The sequence below is a fragment of the Narcine bancroftii genome, chromosome 7 (genome assembly GCF_036971445.1).
Source record: "Narcine bancroftii isolate sNarBan1 chromosome 7, sNarBan1.hap1, whole genome shotgun sequence".
Taxonomy (NCBI): Eukaryota; Metazoa; Chordata; class Chondrichthyes; order Torpediniformes; family Narcinidae; genus Narcine; species Narcine bancroftii.
In genome coordinates, this window is record NC_091475.1 from 206,973,868 (window position 1) to 207,000,218 (window position 26,351).

Below are 26,351 nucleotides of genomic sequence, written 5' to 3' on the forward strand. Positions count from 1 at the left end.
GCAGCCAAACTGTAACCTCTAATTAAAAGCAACTTCAATAATAGATCTTAAATTAGCTCCCGTATGGAAAGAGATAATAAATCTAAAAGCCAGACAGATAAATGGTAGAATTGATGGGAACATGGGCAAAGTAGGTTATATAGATGGTGAGTTGAGGAATGGGCTACTCTGTGAGCTGGAATAGATTTAATGGGCTCATTTTATGAGGGTATATATAAAATATACAATAATCCAGATATTAACTCTGGTAGTGGAGCTTTTTCCTTTGAGACTGAGGTTAAGGGATTTGTATGATGAACTGGCTTCCTCTAGTGCAATGGTTCTCAACCTTTCTCAACCCACTCACATCCTACTTTAAGTAATCAAGATGCCATCAGTGCTCTGTGATCAGTAAGGGATTGCTTCAGGTGTGATATGAGTGGGAAGGGAAGGTTGAGAACCACTGCTCTAGACCCAATTGTTATTTTGCTTGAGATAAATTGTCATTGGCCCATTTCCTTTGGAGTTCTGAAACCGTGCACAGAACGAGTCCATGAGGGATGATTTCAAACTTTTTCTTTCCACTCACATCCCACCTTAAACAACCCTTACAGAACTCCTATGGTATAGGGAATACTTAAAGTGGGATGTGAATGGGAAGAAAAAGGTTGAGAACCACTCCTCAACCTAAAAAAATTAGAAGGTAAAACACTAGTGCAGTACAAGCTCTTCGGCCCTCCCTGATATGCTGATCCATATATTCCTTTGAGAAAAGTACTAAACCCTTCCTACCTAAATCCTCTATTTTTCTTCCATCCATGTGCCTAAGAATCTCTTCAATGCCCCTTTGGTTCCAGCCTCCATCACCATTCCCGACAGGGCATTCCAGGCACCCACAACTCTCTGTGGGGGAAAAAAGATATCTCCCCTAAACTTCCCTCCCTTCACTTTGTACACGTGTCCTCTGGTATTTGCTATTCCTCCCCTGGGGAAAAGGTGTGGGTGACCACCTTATCTCTGCCTCTCTCTGTGTGTTATCCCTTACATGTTAATATAATGTTGCTGCACTCGGAGTGAGTGTTGTGTTCCCTCCATTACATCTAAGAGTACTTTTGATTGTAATTATTTGACTACAAAGTGTTTTGGGACATTGAAAATAGAAGGTCATAGGACAGTACAAGCCCTTCTGCCACGATGTTGTGAAGGCCTATTTAAACCTACTCGACAACAGGGATGGCCCACCTTTTAATTTAGGAATGTAGGACGGTAACAGGCCATTTCAGCCCACGAGTCCGTGCCACCCCCTTAACCCACACCCCCGCGACCGACTCGTGGGCCGAAGTGGCCCGTTACCGTGCTGTATGTCTAAATTAAAAGGTTGGTCACTCCTGACTAAACCTTTCTTTCCTCACACCCATATAGTCCTCTATTTTCCATGCATCCAGTCATTTGAATGCCCCAATTGGACCAACCTCCAGCATCATCTCCAGTGTCCACAGCTCTCGGACCTCCGACATCTCCCCTAAACTTTCCTTCCCTCTCCTAAAACAAACCCCCTGTGCTTCTAGCTATTGTTGCCCGAGTATAAGGGCCTATGACTCCTACCTATGATGTGTATTCTTCTATTTCTTGCATATTGATATCTTGTGACAAACGATCTGCTTATTCTCGCTGTTTAACAGTTAGCTCCCGAAAATACATTGATGTCATTTGAGAAGACTATTGAACAAGGAGCAGATGGCTTGGAGACTGATGTCACCATCAGGTAAGGGAACTATTCTGGTGTCTTTTTTCCCAGTAAAGGGATACGGCAGGGTATGGATCAGTTTCAGAAATGGATGGATGGAGAAATGCCAGATGGAATTGGGTGGCAATGATGGATGTAGCGTTTAGTGCAACACCAGCGTTTGGGACCAGGGTTTGAATCCCACACTGTCTGCAAGGAGTTTGTACGTTCTCCCTGTGTTGTGCGTGGGTTTTCCCCGGGGGGGGGGTGGGTGGGGCTCCAGTTTCATCCCACCATTCGAAATGTACCGGGGATGGTAGGATGATGGGGTGTAAATTGGGCGTCACAGACTCGTGGGCTGAAATGGCCTGTTACCGTGTTGTATGTCTAAATTTATAAATGTCATTTATGGGACATGGAAATGCTGGTCTTGCAGTGTCCATGGAAGGTAAAGATATATAACTGGCTTTTCAGGCCTGAGTTATGAGTAAAAAGCTTGAATATAAAGGCTGGGGGAGGAGGAAAGGAAGGGCAGGGGGTGGAGCACAGGCCGACAGGCCAAAGACCAAAATCGGACGTGGACAGGAGAGGGTGAGAATTGATCGAGGGGAGGAGGTGTTGGCTCTGTCAATGCAGAGCAGGAGGGAAGGGGGCAGAGGGAAACAGGAGGAGAGAGACAGAGCTAGAGGGAAGGAGACATCAGGACAGGGGAAGGAGGGGAGAAACTGGGGAAGACAATGCCATCTCAAACTTGAATTCCCCCCCCACCTCCTCCCCACTCTTCTACGTTCCGGGGAATAAAGTCTCTAACGTGTAAATGGTAAATATCCTTGGGTAACATTGCAGTTGTAATGCAGGGAAACACTTTAAAATTGTCAGGCTGAACACCTTGGAAACATTTTGGATTTGAAGGTGGAAGAAGAGAAAATGAAGCGTAGGAGCTGGGGGCTGAACCCATTAAAGGCACCATGAGGAAGGGCTCAGCCTCAATGTCATTTATGTACCTTTACCTCCAGTGGGGATGGGAAGCATCACTGGACCTCACTCATCTCCTAAATCTCTCACTTGTTGGCTTCAGCTAGTGGGCAAAAACAAGTGAGGGGGTGGTGTCATTACTTCACCACTAGGTGATCATCCTAATGGCAGAGCAGGCGGAAGTGTTGACATCTCTCGACAGCTGCAAAGGTGGATGAGGATGCCCAACAATGGGTGGGGAGGTTTGCGAGCATGCCGCAAGAACTGCCATGGACCCACAACATTCAGGGATCATCTGCCTCACGTGTGAAGCCTGGATTCAGTGTAATGTGCGGAAGAAACCATGACTGGTTCAATGGGCAGAAAGGCGATTCCCAGCAATGCATCGTGGAACGCTAAGAGGGCACGTACAGAACACTGCTGGCCATCCACTGCATCCTGGCCTATCTCCAGCCGTCTTGACTATGTCTTGCCACTGGGTCCAGATAGGCCGGGGCGAGAGAGTGAGGCTGACGACCTGCGGAACTCTCCCTCACTTTAAGCCAAGTCAAGCGCAAGTCATGACTTCAAACCCAATTGACTTTGAAGCCATGGTCATCTTTGACTATGAAGGATGAACAACAACAACCTCCGGTGGACCTTACGAATTCCTCCAGCATTTCTGCGTTTTGACCACAATCACCGCTTCTGTAGACTTCCGCGTTTCACTCAATGGCAGATGGAGTTCAGTCTAGACCAGTGTGAGATGTTGGATGTTGGGAAGGTAAGTGTAAGGGGTAGGTTTCGGCAGGACTCTTGGTGCACACCGGGTATTGTGGGTGAGCGTGTGAGCACAGCGTTCCGAAGTAACGCTGTTTTGTCTGGTTGATGGCAATAGACTGAATCTTGACCTGACTTGAAGAGGGTTTGCAGTGGAGTGGTAAACTAGAGACACTGCAGATGCTGGCAGGCTGAGGCACTTTATCGGAGGAACTCAGCAGGTCAAACAGTATCAGTGGGAGAAAAAAAAATGAAGATACTGATAGATTCAGCTTGAAACATGTTCTTCAGAATCAGAATTTATTGTCTTAAACATATCACAAAGTTCACTGTGCAGTGTTTCAATGCAAATATTGCTCTAAACATTGTGACAGAGTATATAGATATGTTTTTGGGAGATAAATTGGGAAAGGTTTGTTAGAGTAGGTCACATACAAACACTTTAAAATAGATCTTATTTAAAATACTGGAGCTTTGTCCCATGCTAGACATATCGGGGCCTCAGAGCATTTGCAAGAGCTTTGAAGAGGGCTCAAGAGACTTCGCTAATGGATTGTTCTTTACAAAAGGCAACGGATGAAAGAGCATGCTGGAGCTGCAGATTGTCCAGAAGAGAACTTGTTGTTCTAAGAGGGTCATGTGGTTTTGCAAGGAGAGAGTCAAACAGGCTTTCTCTGAGAGAGAGAGAGAGAGAGAGAGAGAGGGGGCACACTTACTGAGTTTCTCCAGCATTTTAGGGAGAATCTCTTCCGCATGTTGAAATGCCAAGTGTTAGACGACATGAGTTTAAGGTGAGAGGGAGAAAGTGTAATTATTCTTAAATTTAGTCATACAGCACGGTAACTGGCCCACAGGTCCGTGCCGTCCAATTTGCACCCAATTAACCTCCGTCCCCGGTTTGTTTTGATCAGTGGGAGGAAACCGGAGTCCCCGGGGAAAACTGTTCCAGACATGCGGAGAAGGTACAACTCCTTACAGACAGCATGGGATTTGAACCCTAGTATTGATCACTGGTGCTGTAAAACCATGTCGCCCAAGTAAATCTGTGGGGCAAGATTTCTACACAAGGGTGTGGTAGGCACCTGGAACAGGATGGCTGGATAAGGGAGGAAGCAGATATAACAGAAGTGTTTGAGGCTTCTGAATATGCAATGGATGGGAATGGCAGTGGTGGGGATTGGGGTGGGGGGTGGTGGTGGTGTGGGAGGGGATATGGATCATGTACAGGCTGAAGAGAGTTTGTTTTAATTTGACATCATGAAGCAGAGACATTGGGGGCAGAAGGGACTGTTCCTGTGCTATACTGTTTGATGGTCTATGTTCTATAAAACGTCAACGTCCTTCCCTGGGTTACAAGTAAAGAATCGAAATGCTTTTGATGACTTGTCTGGGAGAATGACATGGAGCATAAATGGAAGAGGGTCACAAGTAACCCTGGGAAGGTATTTAGGGGTGCCAGATGAATGCAGGGTAGGTTTCGACACTGGGATTGACTGCTACACAGAGGGGAGGGAGGGCGGCACAATGCCACTGCCTCGCAGTGACGGAGACCTGGGTTCGATCCTGGTGCTGTCTTCGTGAGTTCGCATGGGCTCCCTGTGACTGCGTGGGCTTCGTCCAGGTGCCACGGTTTTCTCCCACGTCCCAAAGACCTTAGGGTTGGTAGGTTAAACTGGTGAATCGCGTACCGTGCAGGGGAAATGGTAAAATCTTGAGTTAAGTTGATGAGAATGTGGAGAGAAGTTTAAAAAATTGCAAAAATATTATTCTGCCTCATCCCACTGACCTGAACCCAGTACATATCCTTCCATAACCCTCCCACGTACCTGTCCCAAATTTGTCTTTGACGCACCATCAATAATCACAGAAGTCTGAAGTTGTGAAACTGATAGGCTTCTATTAAGGTAGAGTGAAATGGGGATCATGCAAAGGGCTATGGGTAGGATTGGTCTCAGGAGGCGTGTCTTAAAATTGTGCTCATATTCACCACTTCCCCCTATTGTTCCACCTAAACCTCACCCCTTTCACCCTTAACCCATGTACCTCACCTACCTCAGTGGAAAAAGACTACTTCCATTTACACTAACTACCCACTTACCTCTGTCAAATCTCCCCTCATTCTTCTGAGCTCCGAGGAATAACCAGTTTAACCTTTCCCTGTAACTCAGTTCCTCAAGTCCCAGCAACATCCTAGTAAATCCTCTCTGCACTCTTTCAATATTAGTGATATCTTTCCTGTAGTCAGATGTCCAAAATTACACACTACTCCAACTTCGGCCTCACCACTACCTGATATGTTTGTTCTGTATCTTTATCTTTGCTGTATAAGGGACACTGGCCTGCTGAGTTTCTCCAGCATTTTGTATTTTTCCTTCAACCACGGTGTCTGTGGACTTTCATGGTTTACTTCTTTCACCCATGTCTTAGAACCATAGAATATTACAGCACAGAAACAGGCCCCTTCAGCCCTTCTAGTCTGTGCCAAACCAATTTTTTTTTGCCTAGTCCCACTAACCTGCACCTAGTCCATCGCCCTCCTTATCTCTCCCATCCATGGACCTGTCCAAATCCCTCTTAAATGTTAAAATTGAGCCCGCGTTCACCACACTTTGCTATATCACCCCAACATCTATATTCAGTGCTTTGAGTTATGAAGGCCAATGGGCCAGAAGCTCTCTTGACGACCCTTTCTACCTGTGATGCCACTTTCAGGGAATTAATGTATCTTTATTCCCAGGTCCCTCTGTTCTACTGCACTCCTCAGTGCCCTACTATTTACAGTGTAGGTCTTTTCTTGGTTTCTCCTTCCAAAAGGTAATAACCTCACACTTGTCCGCATTAAATTCCATCTGCTGTCTTTCAGCTTATTTTTCCATCTGGTCCAGATCCCTCTGCAAGTTTTGAAAAGGTTCACCGGGGTATTCCCTGAATCAGAATCTATTAGCTGTAGGGAGAGATTAGACAAAATTGGAGGCCAAGGGTGACCCGATCGAAGTATTTAGAATTATGAGAGGCATTCATAGGGCAGATAGTCTTTTGACAATTGTGAAAATGCCAAATGCCAGAGGACAGTGGTTTAAGGTGAGATGGCAGAACAGGACAGTCCTCTACATTCAATTACATTTCAGATTTATTGCATACATGACTGTGGTGATATGTTTCCTCCATTGTATATAGTTATCATGGTCAGTTGTATATATGGAGCTAGCCCTCCCACGGATGACTCATACCCTATAACTCCTCCCCCATGGTCCTGGACCATAAGGTCAAGCCACTTCTCCCTTGCCGCCATTCCTATCCTGGGATCCGGGCCAGCAAGGTTCTTCTGTGTATTAAAGCCTATCGTTTCATCAGCTTGTCTCTGTGGTAACTGGTAGTGCCCTACAATACAACCCTGAGATTCCTACATTCTCTTTCTCCAAGAAAGAAAAGATTAATTCCATGCTGATTGTGGTATATGGAGGTGCCTGCTTTGGAAAGGCCTGGCGCCCTTTTCCCAGTTCTGCAGTTCCCAATGTTCAACATGTCTTACCCTTTATCAGTTGGGACGGAGTTCCATTCCTTATGCACGACCCAACGCTGAAGAGGACCACCAACATTGAAGAGGTGTTTCCCGGGAACCAGACCTTGAACGCCGCCTTTTTCCCGTGGCATGAACTGGCCCAACTGAATGCTGGTAAATGGTTCCTTAAGGTAGGCCTATTGTGGAGTCAAGGGTGAGAGGTCAAAGTGCACATGAGGGCTTTGAGTCATTTGTTACGGTTATCAAAGAAGTGTTTCCCCCCCACCCCCCAGAACGGCAATGAAAGTAACAATTTTGCTCTGTTGCAATAAAATAAAAGAAAATACTGGAAATAATAGAGAAGTTGATGTTAATCTCTCTCTGAGGAGAGAGAAGCTCCTTGTCAGAATTGGATCTCCCTGGCATGATGAGCTTTTCCAAAATTTTCTGTCCTTTTCTCATCAGGTTCAAAATTCAAGCTTTTTTATTGTGTCATGTGATAAAACAGATGTATTATTGCATGAAATTGCATTTAGTCTGGAGTAAGGCAGACAAAGATTCACCATGAGCAAAAATTGCCCAGCCTACCCTTACAGTAACAGAAAGAAACAAAAGGGAGCCCCTTCAGAGACACTGAGGGTCCACGGATTCACCACCAGTGTTTCCGCAGCTGCTCGGACACCTCTTCAACCCTTCTTCAATTTATCGTCAACCCGAGCTCAAGGTCCAAACCTCTGATATGATCAGGAAGATTCAGAACCCGAAGCCCCTCCTGCCCTCGGTACCATCTCTCTCATCTCTGCCCCTATACCTGGAACCCCTGCAGCCAGTCTCCAGCAGTCCACACCCTGCTGTGAGCCCTTTGAGGGTTCCACACCAATGGCCCACTCCCTGCGGGTTCTTCAGCTGCAGGGCGCCTCACTGGCCCGCTGATGAGGTCACCGTCCCACTGGGTCGTCTCCTCTGTCTCTCCTTCTCAGGCAGGTGCTCTCCCTGTTTTGTGGGGCCCTGCACCAGTCCTCTGCTTTGCCGAAGTCTGCAACCCCTTGTGGCCGCTGCCAAGTGCAGGCGCCACCATCTTGGGCCCAGACCCCGCGGTCACAGGATTTTAATGCCATTTGAAGCCTGCACAGAGCCAACAGTAGTCGAACTGGGCCTTAGAACCTTGTGGGGGAATGCTGTGTCTTTGCTCCCTGCTCTATCTGGGTCCACACCACTGGCAACGCTGCCGTTACAGTAACTCCAGCAGCACCCCTGTTTTATTTTCACACTTGGAATGTCTTTTGAATTTAATATTCCAACAGATTTGAGCCCATACGCCTACAATCTTGATGTAGGGCTCGGACATGAAATGTCGGCCATTCTTTTTCTCCTACAGATGCTCAGGTCCTCCCTAGATTGTTATTTGCCCTTTTATAGAAATTCCTTCCACAGCCACTTGAGACACAGGGGTTAACACTTAGGTTACAGGGTGAGTTACAAACTGGGTTACAGGGAAGGGCGCAATGGGTTCAGACTTTACGTCAGAGACTGAGTTGAGATTTGATGGAGATACACAAAATTATGAATAGAGTAAATGCAAGCAGGCTTTTTCCACTGAGGTTGGGTGAGATAAGAACTAGTGCCGTCATTCCTCACGGGCCACACGGCACCCCGGGTGGGGGGGGGGGGGGTACAGTATATTTCGGGGGACGGGGGGATGGACTTAAATCATCAAATGCTTTTTATATTTTTTATGTGGTCGGATGAAGCATAGAACACTACAGCGCAGAAAACAGGCCATTCGGCCCTTCTAGTCTGTGCTGAAACATCATTCTGCTTGTCCCATTGATCTGCACCCATTCCATAACCCTCCCATCCATGTATCTATCCAATTTATTCTTAAAACATCAGAATGAGCCTGCACTTACCATGACAGATAGCAGCTCGTTCCACACTGAAGTTCTCCCTAATGTTCCCCCTAAATCTTTTCCTTCCACCCTAAAGCCATGTCCTCTGGTATTTATCTCCCCTAATCTAAGTAAAAGAGCCAACTTGCATTTACCCTGTCTATACCTTTCAAACTTTTGTAAGCCTCTATCAAATCTCTCTTCATTCTTCTATGTTCCAAAGAATAAAGTCCTAACCTGTTAAATCTTTCCCTGTAACTCAAACCCTGAAGTCCGGAAGAAACCAACTGAACTTGACTGGTTCACAGGGAAGGGGGTCCATAAACTTTGAGCAGAGTCCGAAGGGACCTTGGCAAAAAAAAGGTTGAAAATGGCTGAACGAGAGGACATGGACTTAAGGGTGAAAGTGGAGAAGTTTAGGGGGAACATTAGGGGGACGTTCTTCACACAGAGAACAGTGGGAGTGCGGAACAAGCTGCCAGCTGAAGTGGTAAATGCAGATTCAATTTTAATATTTAAGAAAAATTTGGACAGGTACACGAATGGGAAGGGTATAGTCTGGGTGCAGGACAGTGGGACTAAGCAGAATAATATTCAGCACAGACTAGATGGGCTGAAGGGCCTGTCTCGGTGCTGTAGTGTTCTATAGTTCTAGGTAAGGGGGTGGGTCTGTGGTGCAGTCACTACAGCTACTGCCTCAGCTCCAGTAACCCGACTTCAGTTCTGATATCCAGCACTGTCCATGTGGAGGTTGCACGTTCTTTCTGTGACCCCCTGAGGGCTCTGAATACCTCTCACAACTCAGAAGGGATGTGCTGGTTGGTCCCCAGCATGCTGGTGAGCACTAGAATGGAGCGGTTGGAAAAGTGGGGAGATTACTGTCTTTACAGGACAGAAACAGGCCCTTCAGCCCAATGAGTCCATTCTGTTCAAGTTGCCTTCCAAAGGAGGTTGAGGAGGAGCACAAGAGAGAGTGTCCTGGGCGGCTGCATTGTAGTGTGTCATGGTAGCTGCAGAGCATCAGGTCAGAGGTCAGACGGTGGTGCCTATGCTCGGCTGCAGCCGTGAGAATCCAGGGAGCAGTGGACAGGCGCAGGGCACCAGAAACGGGAAGAATACCCCCCCCCCCCCCCCCCCCCAGTTAAGAAGAAGGAGAGGAGATGTCTCTACAGTACGGCGACCACAGTGGTGGACCAGCGAGGTTCTCAGCGGCTGAGGGATCCACAAAGGTTTGCAGTCAGGGGTGGGGTGGGGGGGTTGTTCCGGGCTGCGGGCTGTGGGAGACTGGCTCGTAGGAACCAGGATTCGGGAGGTGTTGAGGGCAAGAAGGGCTCCCGATGGGCCTCGGGTGCTGAAGGCTTCCTGATGGTATCGGAGGTTCGGATCTGGAGCTCGGGTCTCTGACGTCTTTATGGCTGCTGGAGGCAGATCCACGGACACTCAGTGGCACTGAAGGGACTCTCTTTTCTTTCTCTTTTGTACTATAAGAGGTGCCTGGTGATGCAATGTGTGAAAGACATTTAGACAGGTGCATGAATAGGGAAGGTTTACTTTATGGGGCAAATGCAGGTAAATGGAACTAAATTGGTTAACATGGACAAGATGGGCAGAATGGTCTACTTCTATACAACCATATAACAATTACGGAACGGAAACAGGCCATCTCAGCTCTTCTAGTCCTCAGTGATTTAAGTGAAACTCCTCTAATCCCACCTACCTGTCCATAACCCTCCAATCCCCTCATATCCATGCACTCAACAACCTTCTCTTAAATGACAGAATTGACCCTGTTGCAACCACCTCTTCCGGAAGGTCATTCCACTCAGCCACCGCTCTCTGAGTGAAGAAGTTTCCTCTCATGTTACTTCTAAACTTTTGCCGCCGAACCCTTAACTTATGACCCCTCGTTCCAACCTCCTCTACCCTCAAGGGGAAGAGCCTATTCACATCTACTCTATCTATTCCCCTCATCATTTTCTAGACCTCTATCGGATCCCCCCTTCTGTGCTGTAAAACTCCATCAGGCTGCCCAGCTTTCATGATGAGATTTAAACTTGGCTCTTAAGATTAAAAGTCCAGAAGTCCAAGGTGTAGAACTCTGTGATCCTGAGCAAGGGAAATTTGTACATCCAAGGAACGCAGGAAGGGTCAAGAAAAGGCAAATGCTTTGAAGGTAATAACTCAACCATGGGGTAATGTTTGGAGAATCTGTCAGCAATGATGAGGTTATCGATATGTAGAGTCATAATCTGAATCATCTGTTAACGGTTGAGAATCAGAATTTATTGTCATAAACGTCACAAAATTTGTTGTTTTGCATCAGCAAGAATATCTCTAAATTACAAAAAAATAAATAAAGAAAGAGTGAGGTCGTTTCTGTGATTCATTGTCCGTTCAGGAATCTGATGGCGGAGGGGAAGAAACTGTCCTTGTGCCCCTGGGTGTTCGTCTTCAGGGATCCTGTACCTCCTTTCTGATGATAGCAGAGTGAAGAGGGCAAGACCTGGCTGGTGAGGCCCCTTGAGGATAGAGGCTGCTTTCTTGAGACACCGCCTCTTGTAGATGTCCTTAAGGCAGTGAAGATTGAAGCCCGTGATGGCGCTAGCTGAGCTCACAACCCTCTGTAGCCTTTTCCTATCCTGTGGATTGGCCCCTCCGCAGCAGACAGTGATGCAACCGGTTAGAAGGCTCTCCGCGGTCCACCTGTAGAACTTCTTGTTACTCTCCCACCATTTCACAAGATTTTTCCATCTCTTCTCTGTAGCACGACTCATCGTTGTTGCTGATGTGGCCGACGACTGTTGTGCCACCTGCAAACATGATGACCCTGTGGGAGCTGGATTTGGCAGTGCAGTCGTGGGTCAGTAGCATGAACGGGAGTGGGCTGAGCACACAGCCCTTTGGTGCACCAGTGTTCAGTGTGACTGTGCTCAATATTCTGCTACCGACCCTTTCTCTGCCCTGTGCATTGGTGCCCCTATACCCAGATGGTGATGCAACCAGACAGAATGCTCTCCACCGTACACCTGTGTAAATTTGCAAGAGTCTTTGGTGACGTACCAAATCTCCTCAAACTCCTCCCCAAGTCGAGCCGCTGGCGAGCCTTCTTCATGATTGCACCGGCACGGAGGCCCCAGGACAGCTCCTCGGAGATGCTCAGTGACCAATCCGTCCCACTTCAGGTTCTCACCTGCTCTCTCAAACAGGACAACCCATTTGGAACTAAGCACTTGCTGTCACCGGAGGAGAAGGGGAAGGCCAGCAGGCAGACAGTTTGCAAGCTCAGTGACCTGCTGACCCTGGCAACCGCCCACAGCAAGCTGGTGATCTTTGACCTGTACCGCCCACCCAAGAATCACCCCTACCGGAACAGCTTCATCCACCAGACGGTCACTGCCATCCAGGATTCCGGGATCAACCAGAGTCTGGTAAGTTACCATCACCCACCGCCTCTCGCCTACTGAGGTACAGCCCAAACCTTGGCCACTGCATCAATGCCTCTCCAGTGCATGTTCATTGCCATGTGTTCCAGGAGGTTGTTCTTTGAGTGGTCCAATGGGGATCTCCGACACGGGGCAGGCCCTGTTAGCACATCACTGTTATGGTGTCAGTGACCCCAGTTCGAATCTGGCGCTGTCTGTAAGGAGTTTGTACGTTCTCCCTGTGGGTTTCCTCCAGGTGCTCCGGTTTCCTCCCACATTCCAAGGGTGTATGTGGGGGGCAGGGGTGTCAGTAGGTTAATCGGTAACCTGGGTTTAACGAGGCAGTGTGGGCTAGTGGATGGGAGGGGCTTGTTACCTTGCTAATGTTGAAGTAAAAAAAAGATTCAAATAAGATACAGAGGAATATCAGTTGTCCTGAGCAAAGGTTGAATAACTTTACTCTTGTGAGGTTCATTCAGGAGTCTGATAACAGCAGGAACAAAACAGCCCTTGAATCTGATCACACGTGTGAATCTTTTTCCCGATTTGTTGGGGAAAGGGGGGTGTAGGGTGAAGGGATGAAGAAAGTGTGGTTGGGGCGAGATGGAATTTTTAATATGTTGGCTGTTTCTCCAAGGCAGCAGGAGTTAAAGACAATTGATGGGGGGGGGGGGGGGTGATGGCCTAAGCTGCGTTAATCGTTAATAACTCTCTGCAGTTTCTTGAGGTCCTGGGCAGAGCAGTTCCTGTCCCATGCAATGATGCAACCTGGCAGGGTGTTTATGATGGTGCTCCTTGTTATGACCCCAGAGGTCCCCAAAACCCAGCAGCAATAGATATTCACCAAGACAAATGGTTACTTAAACTAAAGTTGCTTTTAATTATCTTTAAGCATGAAAATAGAAACAAACTTTAACTTATTGCTATTGACTTACTTAACCTAACTTAACCCCCTTCTAATTCTAAGCGCACGTGTATGTAATGTGTGTGTAAGTTCAGAAAAGTTCTTTGAGTCACAGTCCAATCTCACTTCTCATTTCTTCATGTTCACTGGTTGCAGGCAATTCTTATACTGTGCACAGAATTTAACATTTATAAAGTTCACCAGGCTTTGGTGCTTGAAAGGTAAATGGTTACCACTCAGGAAGGTTCTTGTTGGTTTTCAGAGAGAGATTTGTTGTCCCAGGACATCCACAACTGATTCGTTTTTAATCAGCCACTCCAGTGTCTTGCTGATGAAACTTGCCCCTTCAGGGTTCTCTAGATAATCTCTTTCTTTCAGGTCCTCACCTAGAAACTTTTTGTTTCGCTTATTCCAAATGAAACATTAGACAGCCAGTCCTCTCCTCTTGCATGAACCACAAGGGCTTTGACCAGGCTGTCTTCCAAAATGGGCTTTCCAAAGCTTGCCAGCTTGTCCTGTTCCACTCCCAGTTGCTTACTGCTGGCTGTAAAACTGTTAGAGTGATGTCTCTGTCTCTGTCTGTCTGTCTCTGCTTGCAAAGCCACATGACCCTCTTAGAACAGCAAGTACCCTTCCAGACAGAAGACGGCTCCAACAAGCTCTTTCATCTGTTGCCTTTTGGAAACAACAATCCATTAGTGAAGTCTCTTGAGCACTCTTCAAAAGCTCTTGCAAAAGCTCTGGAGCTAATGCGTCTAACATGGAGCAGAGCTCCAGTATTTCAAATAAGATCTGTTTCAAAATGTTTGTAAGTGACCTACACGAACAAACCTTTCTCAATTTATCTCCCCAAACATATCTATGGTGCTGAAGCTGTTTACCCCTAGGAACCTAAGCTGCCTACTATCTCCAACTCCCACATTGCACAAGAAACTTTACACAAGAATGGGGGTGGCATGCTCAGCGTAGCGGTTAGCGCGACCTTGTTACAGCGCCAGCGATTGGGACCGATGTTCAGATCCCGTGCTGTCTGTAAGGAGTTTGTACGTTCTCCCCGTGTCTGTGGGGGATTTCTCCGGGGGCTCTGGTTTCCTCCCACCATTCAAAACGTACCCGGGGTTGTAGGTTAATTGGGTGCTATTGGGCCCCAATAGCCTAAAGAAATCTCTTGGTGCCTGCCACATTGACCACCGCCAGTGGGCTGATAACGCCTCAAACCGTGCATCTTGGCGCCTCACAGTTTGGCGGGCAGCAACCTCCTTTGAAGAAGACCGCAGAGCCCACCTCACGAACAAAAGGCAAAGGAGGAAAAACCCAACACCCAACCCCAACCAACCAATTTTCCCTTGCAACCGCTGCAATCGTGTCTGCCTGTCCCGCATCGGACTTGTCAGCCACAAACGAGCCTGCAGCTGACATGGACTTTTTTACCCCCTCCATAAATCTTCGTCCGCGAAGCCAAGCCAAAGAAGAAAGATTGGGCCCCATGGGCTTGTGCGTCAAAAATGGCCTGTTGCCATGAGAAATATCTAAATGAATCTTTACACAGGGCGGTATGGTTAGTGCAGTGGTAAGTGTGACGCCATTACAGCGCCAGTGACCCGGGTTCAAATCCACCGCTGTCTGTAAGGAGTTTATGCATTCTCCCCGTGTCTGCATGGGTTTCCTCTGGGTGTTCCGGTTTCCTTCTGCAATTTGGGTGTAATTGGGTGGCATGGATTTCCATGGCCAGAATCAGCTCCGACTGTAAATAAAACTTAACCATTTAAAACATTTTAAGAGAAAGTGGGATCATAGAATCACCGAGCACAGAAATATCCTTTCCATCTCATCCTTGCTGAGGACTAACCCTATCAATGCTACATTGTCCTTCTATGCCTTTCTCATCAATTACTTGTCCAAGGTATACGAACGTCCCCAGTATCCAGCACCTACGGGGATTGGTAGATGCCATATATGCAAATTTTCCAGTTGCCTGAGACACAATGCCTAACCGATACACCAGCATTAAGAATAAACAGTTTAAATACAAAAGACAGTGCAAAATGTAGAGGAATTTGGAAAAAAACCTAGTATTGTAGTCTTTAATTGTGTAAAGTTCACTTTCAGCAGGTAATTCCCGTAACTTACTAAATTTAAATTTGAACACTGTTTCTGGTACAATAACAGCATTGCGCTAACCACTACATGACGGTCTTAATTATCTCCACCTCCACCAAGTTTACAGGTAAAGCCTGACAAATATATTTAATACTAATAAAGACTCTTGCTAGGCAGGGATAAGGAGACCCTGTGGGAGAGGCGCCCCAGCGGCGAGCGGCATCGGCTGGCTCTTCATCCTGGGCGCCGCCATTTTATTCAAATGCAACTTTAAGTCAAGCTTTATTCAAGCAGCTGCTGTGGGCGGGACATGGCGAGGGGCATTCTGCTGGCTGAATGTTTGTTCCCATCTTCACCAACGGGTCGTATGTTGTTTCGCAGAACGTTTACAATATAATTTTTTATTTATTCTTATAAATGTTAATTTTCATTTATTTATTTGTTTTATTTTTACTGGTTGATTGGGGTTGACAGTTACTTGAATTCCGGATAACGGGCATTTTGCTGTACCTTTTTGATTTTATAATGGTGTCCGTCTCCACCACCCCTTCAGGCAGCTAGCTCCAGGAAACCACTGCCCTGTGTTTGAGAAACCTACTCCTCAGATCTCTAACTTATTCCTGAGCCCTCTAGTTCTAGACTCACTTGCCCTTGGAACGAGGCTTTGACTACCCACCCTATCTGTGCCCTGCTCAGTATTCCCCTTAGACCATTGGAAATAGGAGTGGACCCCATCTTGGCAACATTTTACAGGAGCACATCTGAGAATGGCCTGTCTGGATGCATCATTGTACGGTGGTTACAACCTAGACCAGCAGCAATAGAAATTCACTAAGATAATGGTATCTACAAAACAATAATTTTTATTAATAATATAAGATCTTACTTAACTTTAAACTTAACCCGATTATGCGCAAATGTGTGAGTGCATGGAAATTCCCAACAATTACAGTTCAGGTATAATTCTAAAGAGAAGAATTTAAAATTCAGTCTATGAAAACTTTTGAGTTGAAACTCAAAGTCTTTAAAATTGCTTTTCAAAAGTTCTCAAACTCATGATCTCTTGTAGATTTTTTTTTTAGAGAAATGTTTTATCGTATGAATAATTTTGCATAAATCCCTTTCTCTTGCATGGAGGTTCCAGAACCTATTTTAATAATTGAATTCAACAAGCCCAGGCAAGGGTTACATGAAGTGACCATTTAAAAATGGATGTAAGAGAACTGCCCTCTTTTGACAAAGAGACAGAGAAGTGGCTCTTTCACTGCCATTGATTTTGTGTATCTCCCATGATAAGGAAAACACCACAGGGGATCCTTTCCTGAGTATGCCTCTGCATTTTCTGGACTTCAGTTGACCACTGGTGCTGTATTAAAGACGTCTCCTGGAAGTGTCTTTAATCAAGTGACATCACATTATTGCTTATTTTGTTTGATGTTCTCTTCCAAAAGCATTTACGAGCCAATGCCTCTGGATCTATCTTCACAGATCACTGAAACAAAAACCTGTTTGTTTGAACAGACAGGTGTTCAACAGGTGTTAACAGGTGTTTCTCTGAGTAAATGCCATTGTTTTCAACATTTCAATGGACAATCACTCCTGGGTTTTTTTTTATGGCTGTTTACACAGCTTCAACCAACAATGAACCAGAAGACCCACAAGATAACTTTACTAAGACATATATAACTAAAGATTAATAATAATATAATTCCAACATAGTGGCACAGTAGCTGCAAAGCATCGGACTGGAACTCGGACAACCTTCTGGCTGAAGAAATTTCTCCTCATCTCTATTCTAAAAGGAAGTCCTTTTATTTCTGAGGTTGTGCCCTCTGGTCCCAGACTCTTCCATTGCTGGATACATTCACTCTATTCAGCCCTTTTAATACTCGGCATTGGTTCACTGTTGATGCTTTGGAGGTCGAGGAGGCAATGCATTTGTTGAGGTGATGGTAAATGGATATGGAGAGGACCTGTCGCCATCTCTGAACTCAGGTGGCATGTGAGGAAATTAAAATGGACTCAAGGTTTCCAATGTTCCCTCCCAGATCCTCTGGCTTCCCAACTCCCTGAGGTCGATTGTCCAGCAGAAGATGCCAGGATTTATCCACATTCACGGTGGAAAGAAGTCAATCAAAGAGCTGCAGCAGGAAAAGGTCACCAAGCTCAACGTGCGCTACAGCGAGATCTCTGATCAGGAAATCCGGTACGTGATTGAAGACTGCATTGGCACGGACCTTTAGAACGGTGATGGAGAATCATAACCTTGTAACAGAAGTGAAGGAGAGTTATAGAGACAGACAGTAAAGGTTGGGACTGATTTTCCAGGAGGGGTGACTTATAGCAGTTTCTAAAATTAGGAGGAGCATAAATGGGGTAAATATAGTCATTAAATATATTTTTAAAAATTTTGACCGTGCTTTCAGTCCACGAGCCCGTCCCATCCAATTGCTCCCAATTGACCTACAGATCCGGTATGTTTTGGAGGGTGGGAGGAAGCCAGAGCCCCCGGGGAAAACCAATGCAGACACGGAGAAAACTTATAAACTCCTAACCGACAGTTCTGGATTCGAATTCCGGTCGCTGGTGCTGTAGCAGTGTCGCACTAACAGCTACGCTAATTCTGCCACCCATACTGTCTTCCAGGGTAAACAGGTCACAGATTTAAGGTGAGAGGGGAAAGAGTTCCACACAGAGGGTGGTGGGTGTATGGATGGGAAAGGTTGAATGCAGGAAAATGGGATGAGCAGGTGGCAATTTAATGCCCATCCCTAACTCCTTGAACTGAATGGTCACCTCTGGGGACTTTTCAAGAACTACTAAAGGGGTGTTTGGTTCGGTGCGGACTAGAAGGGCCTAATGGCCTGTTTCCGTGCTGTAATTGTTATGTTATGTTAATGTTGATGAATCGGAAGCCACACATTGGCCCAGATGAGGCAAGGGTGGCAGATATCCTCCACTGAAGCCATTTACAAACCATGGGGTTGGGGGGTGGGTGGGTCTCCTGATAATTAGAGCTAGGATTTTTCTCTTTGGAGTGACGACGGAGGATTGTGAAAGAACAAGTTTAACAAGTATGCTTCACAAAGTGTTAATGAATTGGGTTGCCTTGTAACACGGTGGGAATGTGCCTACCTTCTAACGTGACCTTCCCTGTGCCGCAGTGAGATAGTACCTAACTCTGCAAAGAACATAATAAAGTAAACAAAAGAAGTAAGGAAACCACAAGGGAACGTGTTGTGTAAAAACAACGGTCGCCAGCTGTGTGAAACATGTAGGGCCTCACGCAGACCCCTGCCCAAAGGTGTATAAAAATGGGATGAACACACTGTATGCTTTGAGTGGGACTCAGTGCAGAGAACGAGTTACTTAACTCTTTCTTTGAACCCCTCACTGCCCCCCTAGTGTTATCAAGACTGAATAAAGTAAACTGCTGTACGCTTAATTGGTTCTGCTGTTTATTTAATTACAGCCCGGGCTGACTTTAACAGGATGAGAGATAACTTTATAGAAATGTATAAGATTATGAGGGGCTAAGAGAGGGTGATCCCCTTCACCATTCTCCAGGGCCACAATAGGAAATACCAGAGTATTTCTGTTTAAGATGAGTGGAGGAAAGATTAAGAGAAATATCAGAGGTCAGACAGTGGTGGGAGCCTCGAATGCATTATCAAGGGTGGTGGTGGAGGCTGGTACAATGGGGGCATTTAAAAGTCTCTTCTAATAGGCATGAAGATGTAAGGGTGGACAAATTAGATCGCTGTGGAGTAGATTTACATCGGACAGCACAATATTGTGGGCCAAAGGGCTGAAGAACTATAGAACCACAGTGTACTACGGCACAGAAAAAGGCCCCTTCAGCCCTTCAAATTTGTGCCAAATCATTTTTCTGCCTAGTCCCACTGACCTGCACCCAGTCCTTAGCCCTCCATACCCCTCCCATCCGCGTATCTGTCCAAATTCTTCTTTATTGTTAAGATTGAGCCCACATTCACCACCTCAGCTGGCAGATATACTGTGCTATAATGTTGTATGTTCTAATAGCTGCACAGCTGACGTAGTGGTTAGCTCAACGCTGTTACAGCGCCAGTGATCAGGACCCGAGTTCGAATCCCATGCTGTAAGGAATTGGTACAATCTCCTTGTGTCTACATGGGTTTTCCAAGGGGCTCCGATTTCCTCCCATTGTTCGAAACGTACGGGGGGTGTAGGTTAATGGGGTGTAGATTGGGTGGCACGGACTCGTGGGCCGAAATGGCCTGTTAGCTCGCTTTAGATCTAAATAAATAAAGTTAATAGCTGAATTTTAATTCTATAGTTTCCCTAGAGGGATGAGTTCCCTTGATTGTTACCTCAGGACCTCTTAACTACTGTACCATCTCCTTACCTGGCCTACTTAGTGACCTGGTTACCGGAAACAATACAGGGTGGGGGTGGTGGAATGGTTAGCCCAACGCTATTACAGCATCATCGACCCAGGTTCGAATTCGGTGCTGTCTGTAAGGAGTTTGTACATCCTCCCCGTGTTTGTGTGGGTTTCCTCCAAGTGCTCCAGTTTCCACGCACCTTTCAAAATGCGCGGGGGTTGTCGGTTAATTGGGCGTATTTGGGTGGCACGGGCTTGTGGGACAGAAGGGCCTGTTACTCTGCTATGTATCTAAATTAAATTAAGTACAACCAGCTTTATCCCCTACTCATTTCTGCGGTGGGTACATCTTAGTTTTGGAACCTTGCACAACTGTGGGCTCTGTGAGTTTGAACCCACTTTCCCTAGGATTTGCGTCAGTACTTTGGAAAACAGAACTATTTTCTTTAATATGTGTTTGTTCATTCAAGTCTCCTGCAGTCATTGGCAATGCCAGCATTTATTGTCCATCCTTAATTGCCTTGTGCTGACAATACAGCTGGTCTCTCTCTCCAGACATTCCCTAATGTTTCCAACATCAGCTTCAGATATCAGCAGAACTTGTGATCTGTATTTTACACCTTTAACATCTTCCTAGTTTGTTTTCTGTCTCTACTTAATTTCCTTTATTTATCTGACTGTAAACATGGATCATCTGGGCCAACGCGATCTCTCCCAAGCAAAGACCTGTCACTTCCAGCCTTCCCCCAGCCTCTCCGAAATCTAAAACACACTTGTTTCCCAGTTTTCTTGCAAGTTTCGGGCATGAGATCGATAGGTTCTTGATTAGCCAAGGCATCAAAGGTTATGGGGAGAAGGCCAGGGAGTGGGGAAAATGGATCGGCTCGTGATTAAATAATGGGCTGAATGGCCTATTTCTGCTCCTGTCTCTTATGGTGTATTTGAAAGTTGGCAGATGATACGACTGTAGGTGGAGGAGCAGGTAGTGTAGAGGGAAAACGAAGGCTGCAGAAGGCCATACAGATTAGGAGTATGGGCACAGAATTTCGGGATGGCGTAGAGGATGCCGCAACGCTGTCACGGCTCCGGCCCTGGGTTCGAATCTTGCGCTCTCTGTAAGGAGTTTGTATGCTATACTTGTGTCTGCATGAGTTTTTCTCTGGGGACTCCGGTTTCCTCCCACCCTTCAAAAACGTACTGGGGTGTAGATTAATGAGGTGTTAATTGGGAACCACGGATTGGCCTGTTACATTGCTGTATGTCTACATTTACAAGAAACAAAATAAAATATGATAAATATAATGTCAGAAAGTCTACGGTCATGTACTTTAGTAGAACAAAAACCCCAGCAAACTATTTTCAAAATGGGGAGAAAACTGAAAATTCCCAGATGCAAAGGGACTTGGGATTCCTCGTGCAGGACGCCCTAAAGGCAGACTTGCAGGTTGAGTCGGTGGTGAAGAAGGCAAATGTAATGTTGGCGTTCGTTTCAGGGGAAATAGAATATAAAAGCAGGGATTGTAATGTTGAGGTTTTATAAGCAGACCTTACTTGGGGTATTATTATCAATTTTGAGCTCCTCATTTTAAGAAAAGATGTGGTGATGTTGGAGACGGTTAAAAGGAGGTTCACTGGGATGATTCCTGGAATGAAAGGATTACCATATGAGGAGCGTTTGACGGCTCTTGGCCTGCACTTCGTGGAATTTAGGAGAATGAGGGGGGGATTACATTGAAACATTTTGAATGTTGTAAGGCATGGACAGAGTGGATGTAGAAAGGTTGTTTCCCACGGTGGGGGGAGTCTAGAACAAGGGGCACAACTTCAGGTTTGAAGGGTATCCATTTGGAACAGAGAAGTGGAAGAATTTCTTCAGCCAGAGGGTATAAATCTGTGGAATTTGTTGCCACAGGTGGCTGTGGAGGCCAAGTCATTGGGTGTATTTAAGGCAAAGATTGATAGGTTCTTGATTAGCCAGGGCATCAAAGGTTATGGGGAGAAGGCCAGACAGTGGGGCTGGGTGGGAAAATGGATCAGCTCGTGATTAAATGGCGGGGAAGACTCGATGGGCTGAATGGCCTATTTCTCCTCCTCTTTCTTATGGTCTTATGATCTTTATGAAACAGTTCCTATCTCTACAGTTACTTCCTTTCCAGCATTTTTCTCTCAGGCTCCCAGCATCTGCGGGGTTTTTTAAAGACAACAGTCACAGAGCCGTACAGTGTGGAAACAAGCCCTTGGGCCCAATTTGCCCATGCCGACCAAAATGTCCCACCCACACTAGTCCCATCTGCCTGCTGTTTGTCCCACATCCCTTTAAACCCGTCCTATCCACGGATCCACCCAATTATTTTCTTAAACGTTGCAATAGTCCCTGCCTCCACCAGCAGCCCGTTCCGACACCCGACACCCTCTGTGTAAAAACGTTACCCCTCAGGTTCCTGTTAAATCTCTCCCCCTTCAACATAAATCTATGTCCTCTAATTACCAATTTCCCCCACTCTCTGCGCTCACTTGATCTATTCCTGTCATGACTTTGTCCACCTCTGTGAGATTCCCTCCCTCATCCTCCTGCTCTCCAAGGAGGGCTCCAGCCTGCTCAACCTCTTCCTGTAGCTCAGGCAACCCCCTCCCCCCACTCTATCAATAACCACAGAGTCATGGACTGAAGGAACGATAGGCTTTAATACACGTAAGACTTTGGCCCGGATCCAGGTACAGGAATGCCAGAAAGGGGGAAGGTAGATCGACCTTTATGGCCAGGGCAGAAGGGGAAGAAGGTTAGGGGTTGAGTCATTAGTGGGCGGGTCAGCTCATACATACAATAGCCGGTAGGTACTATACAGTGGAGGAAAACATATGTGTGTGTGTACACACACCCCCCCCCCCACCCCCCCACAACACCCAAGTCCTGTCAGTATTAATGTTCTTGCCAGCTCAACAGCATCTTTTCCCATCACACAGCAGGCAACTCTGTCACCCCACCGCACGTCTCTGCATTTCCAACAAGTGACCTGTGGACTCTGTCCTTCCTGCAGGATGTACGCTGCCGCTAACATCAGCACCAACCTGTACGTGGTGACTGAGCCCTGGCTCTTCTCTCTGGTGTGGTGTTCCGGCGCCCACTCCGTCATCACCAACGATCCACAGAAGCTGCGGGAACTTCAGTGGCCATGGTTCCTTATGGTAGGTTGGTCTTTCACCAGCTGAACTCAGGACACAAGGAATCATTGAGGATCCTTTCCATCCGGTGTGCAGCATTATTCATTGACCTACTACTGTCTGGTAGAAGGTACAGGAGCATTAAGATATGGAGTGCCAGGCTGGGGAATAGCTTCTTCCCACAGGCTGTGAGATTGGTGAATGGTATCCTGTAACTGAGTGTTGGACACATAGAACATTGAACATTAAAGTACAGGCCCTTCAGCCCACGAAGTGCCAACATATATATTCCTACCCCCCCCAAAAAACCCTCCCTACCTCATAACCCACTATTTTTCTTTCATCCAGGTGCCTGCCTAACAGTCTCTTAAATGCCCCTATTGTACCAGCCTCCACACTGTGGCAGACTGCACCAAAGAAAAATACAGGCACAATACTGTTTGGGGCAACACAGCTTTATTCTATTCACATTAATATCTAGTTGGCTGCTAGCTGTGCTCACAGTGGTCCTAGAGACCGAGAGAGAGAGAGAGAGAGCACATGGTCGGGATCTCGGCTTTATACCATGGGCCCTCTGGGCCCACCTGATGGTCGGTAGGTCGGCTGCCATGTCTCTGGGCCACCTGTTGGCCGAGTGATGTACCACAGCGAAAAGGGAAAAAGGTGATATATGTCCATTCCTTGTTCATGAACTGTCCACAAATCAACGAGGAAGAATCCCAGATTTCTCCTCCTGACATCATCCAGAACAGCTTGGTCGCTCTTCCAAGATTGTTCCTGAACTTCACTGCTGCTCCTTCCTCATCTCACAAGGAAATGGTTTCTCCCCCACCCTCCATCAAGTGCGAGCATTATCTCAAGTTGCTCAATCCTTGAAACCTGAGGAAATTCTGGTTTGTGCCAGTTAACCTGGCATCAGTGCGGGATTCCGTGTTTCATTGCTGTATTTTTCCTGATTTGTTGCATCTAGAATCTTTTTTTACAACATCTAGGGGTCTCGACAATAGCACAGCGTGGAAAATGGGCCCTTTCTGCCCAAAATATCCCACCCGCACTGGTCCCGCCTGCTTGTATTTGGTCCATATCCCTCTAAACCCATCCTATGTATCTGTCCTACCATTTAAAAAAAATGTTACGACCACATCCTCAGGCAGTCCGTTCCACACACCAATCACTCTCTATTTAACAAAGTCGTCCCTCAGGTTCCTGTTAAATTCCCCCCCCCCCCACCCCCACCTTAAATTTTGTCCTCTGGTAACCGAGTCCCCGACTCAGGGCGAAAGACTCTGTGTTCACCCAATCTATTCCTCTCATAATTTTGTCCCCCTCTGTGAGATCCCCCACCCCCCTCACTCTCCTGAGCTCCAAGGAATAAAGCCCCGGCCTGGTTCACCTCTCCCTGTAGCTCAGGCAACATTCTCATAAATCTTCTCTGCACCCGCCTCCCCCCCCCCACCAGTTTTACAACATTTTCAACAGCATGATGACCCAAAGAGAATTCGATACTTCAGCCAGAGGGTGGAAATCTATGTTTTTTTTTGTCACAGGAGTGGTGGAGATCATCGTTGGGTGTATTTAAGGGAGAGATTGATAGGTTCTTGATCAGCCAAAGGTTATGGGGAGAAGGCTGGGCGGTGGGGCTGAGTGGGGAAGTGAATAAATGGTGGGGCAGACTCAATGGGCTGAATGGCCTGTTTCTGCTCCTGCGTCTTACGGTCTAAATGGGGCCTCACCAACGTCTTGCCCAACTGCAACATGACCAGCATCTATTGCCCATCTTCATAATCTTCCTCTCTTACACAACTGGGCTCATTCACACCCCGAATATTCACTCCCTCCACCACACTAGAAAAAGGGGTGTACCATCTCAGGGCATAAAAACGGACACCGCGAGACTGGCTGAGTTCCTCCAGCATCTCTGTGTTTTTATGCCCTGAGATGGTACACCCCTTTTTCTAGTGTGATGGAGGGAGTGAACATTCGGGGTGTGAATGAGCCCAGTTGTGTAAGGGAGGAAGATTATGAAGATGCTGATTGAAATTTCTTAATTTAAAAAAATTTACACATACAGCACGGTAACAGGCCATTTTGGCCATGATTCCGTGCCGCCCAATTAACCTACAATCCCCTGTACATTTCAAATGGTGGGAGGAAACTGGAGCCCCTGGGAAAACCCACAGGGAGAAGGTACAAACACCTTACAGACAGCGTGGGATTTGAACCCCGATCGCTGATGCCTTAAAGGCGTTGGGCTAACTGTTCCGCCATCCGTGCCAGCCCCCATGATGTTAAATCTTTCACCTTTGCTGTTTTCTCCAGACGCCCTCCCAGTACGAAGCGATGTGGATTTCATCAGACATCGTATCAGCCGCACTGATCACACTGATATTTATATTCCAATGGTAGGTATCCTTTGAATTTTGGTGCCGTGGGTCTCAGGGGCAGAGGGTCGTCGGTCTTAATCTCACTCTGGAGAATAAATAACCACACTTGACCCTTGTAACGATAGGAGAGAACGGTAGCTACATTTCCAGAGTGTGACTAGAAGTCTGGACATTCCATCCAGAGTTTACAAACCGCAGTATGTCGAGAAGAGTCAAGTTTACAGCAGGGAATCTATCTGCTCAACTTGACCAAGCGGACCAAGTTGTCTACCCAACGACCTCCTCCCCCCCCCCCACTTGCCCATGTTTGGCCCATATCCCCCAAAGCTAGAGAGCTAGCTTCTCCCCACCCCCCATTACCTCAGCTTTTTTCCCTCTCTTCTACCCTTCCACCTGTACCTTACCTGTTAGCCTGTGCTCTTCCCCCTCCCCCACATTATTAAAGTTCAAAATTGCTGGAGAAACTCAGCAGGTCACACAGCATCATGAGGAAGTAAACGTTTCGTGGCCCCAGCCCTTTGTCGAGGGAATGAGCAAAAAGCAGGCAGGTGCCTTGAGGGGGAGGAGGGGGGTGGGAGAGGAAGGGGCAGGAGGAGGAGTAACTATGAAATTTAATGCAGATAAATGTGGGGTGTTGCACTTTGGAAAGATAAACCAAAGTAAGGCAAACATGGTAAACAGTAGGGCATTGAGGAGTGCGGTAGATCTTGGAATAATTCTCTGAAAATGGTGTCACGGGTGGATAGGGTTGAAAAGTGAACTTTTGGCATATTGGCCTTCATCAATCAAAGCACTGAGTACAGAAGTTGGGATGTTATGGTCAAGTTGTATAAGACATTGGTGAGTATTGTGTAGTTTTGGTCCACCTCACTGCAGAAAAGATATCAGGAAATAGAGGACGGCCAATGTTTTGGGTCTGAGCCCTTCATAAAGGTGTGAGCAAAAAGCACCTGAATAGAAAGGTGGGTTGGTGCATGGTGGGGGGTGGGGAGAGGTGTGAAGGGAGGATGGGGCAGGGGAGGAACACAGGCAAACAAACAAGTAATTTGGTAATTTGGCAGTGCATGAGGCCATGGACAGACGTGTCGGTGTGGGAATGGAGTGTGGATTGATGTGCTTTCCAGGTTATCTACCTCATCTAGTACCATTTGCCCGTGTTTGGCCCATATCCCTCTGGATCTTT

The 26,351-nt window shown here is 46.7% G+C and overlaps 1 protein-coding gene across 7 annotated transcripts in view; it reads left to right on the forward strand.

Moving 5' to 3' along the window:
* Positions 1 to 26,351, forward strand: part of gdpd4a (glycerophosphodiester phosphodiesterase domain containing 4a) — a 108,103-nt gene that overhangs the window by 58,005 nt on the left and 23,747 nt on the right. For 5 of the 7 annotated variants that reach the window (XR_011342353.1, XM_069892090.1, XM_069892091.1 and 2 more), the window contains 6 exons: positions 1,662 to 1,744; positions 6,982 to 7,132; positions 12,037 to 12,258; positions 17,305 to 17,462; positions 22,661 to 22,808; positions 25,104 to 25,186. Coding sequence is in view for 6 of the 7 variants with exons in the window: in XM_069892090.1 (XP_069748191.1) it covers positions 1,662 to 1,744; positions 6,982 to 7,132; positions 12,037 to 12,258; positions 17,305 to 17,462; positions 22,661 to 22,808; positions 25,104 to 25,186 (845 nt within the window). In the remaining variant the exon portion in view is untranslated. The remainder of the gene's footprint in view (positions 1 to 1,661; positions 1,745 to 6,981; positions 7,133 to 12,036; positions 12,259 to 17,304; positions 17,463 to 22,660; positions 22,809 to 25,103; positions 25,187 to 26,351) is intronic. The other 2 variants (XM_069892094.1, XM_069892095.1) reach the window with 2 other exon arrangements.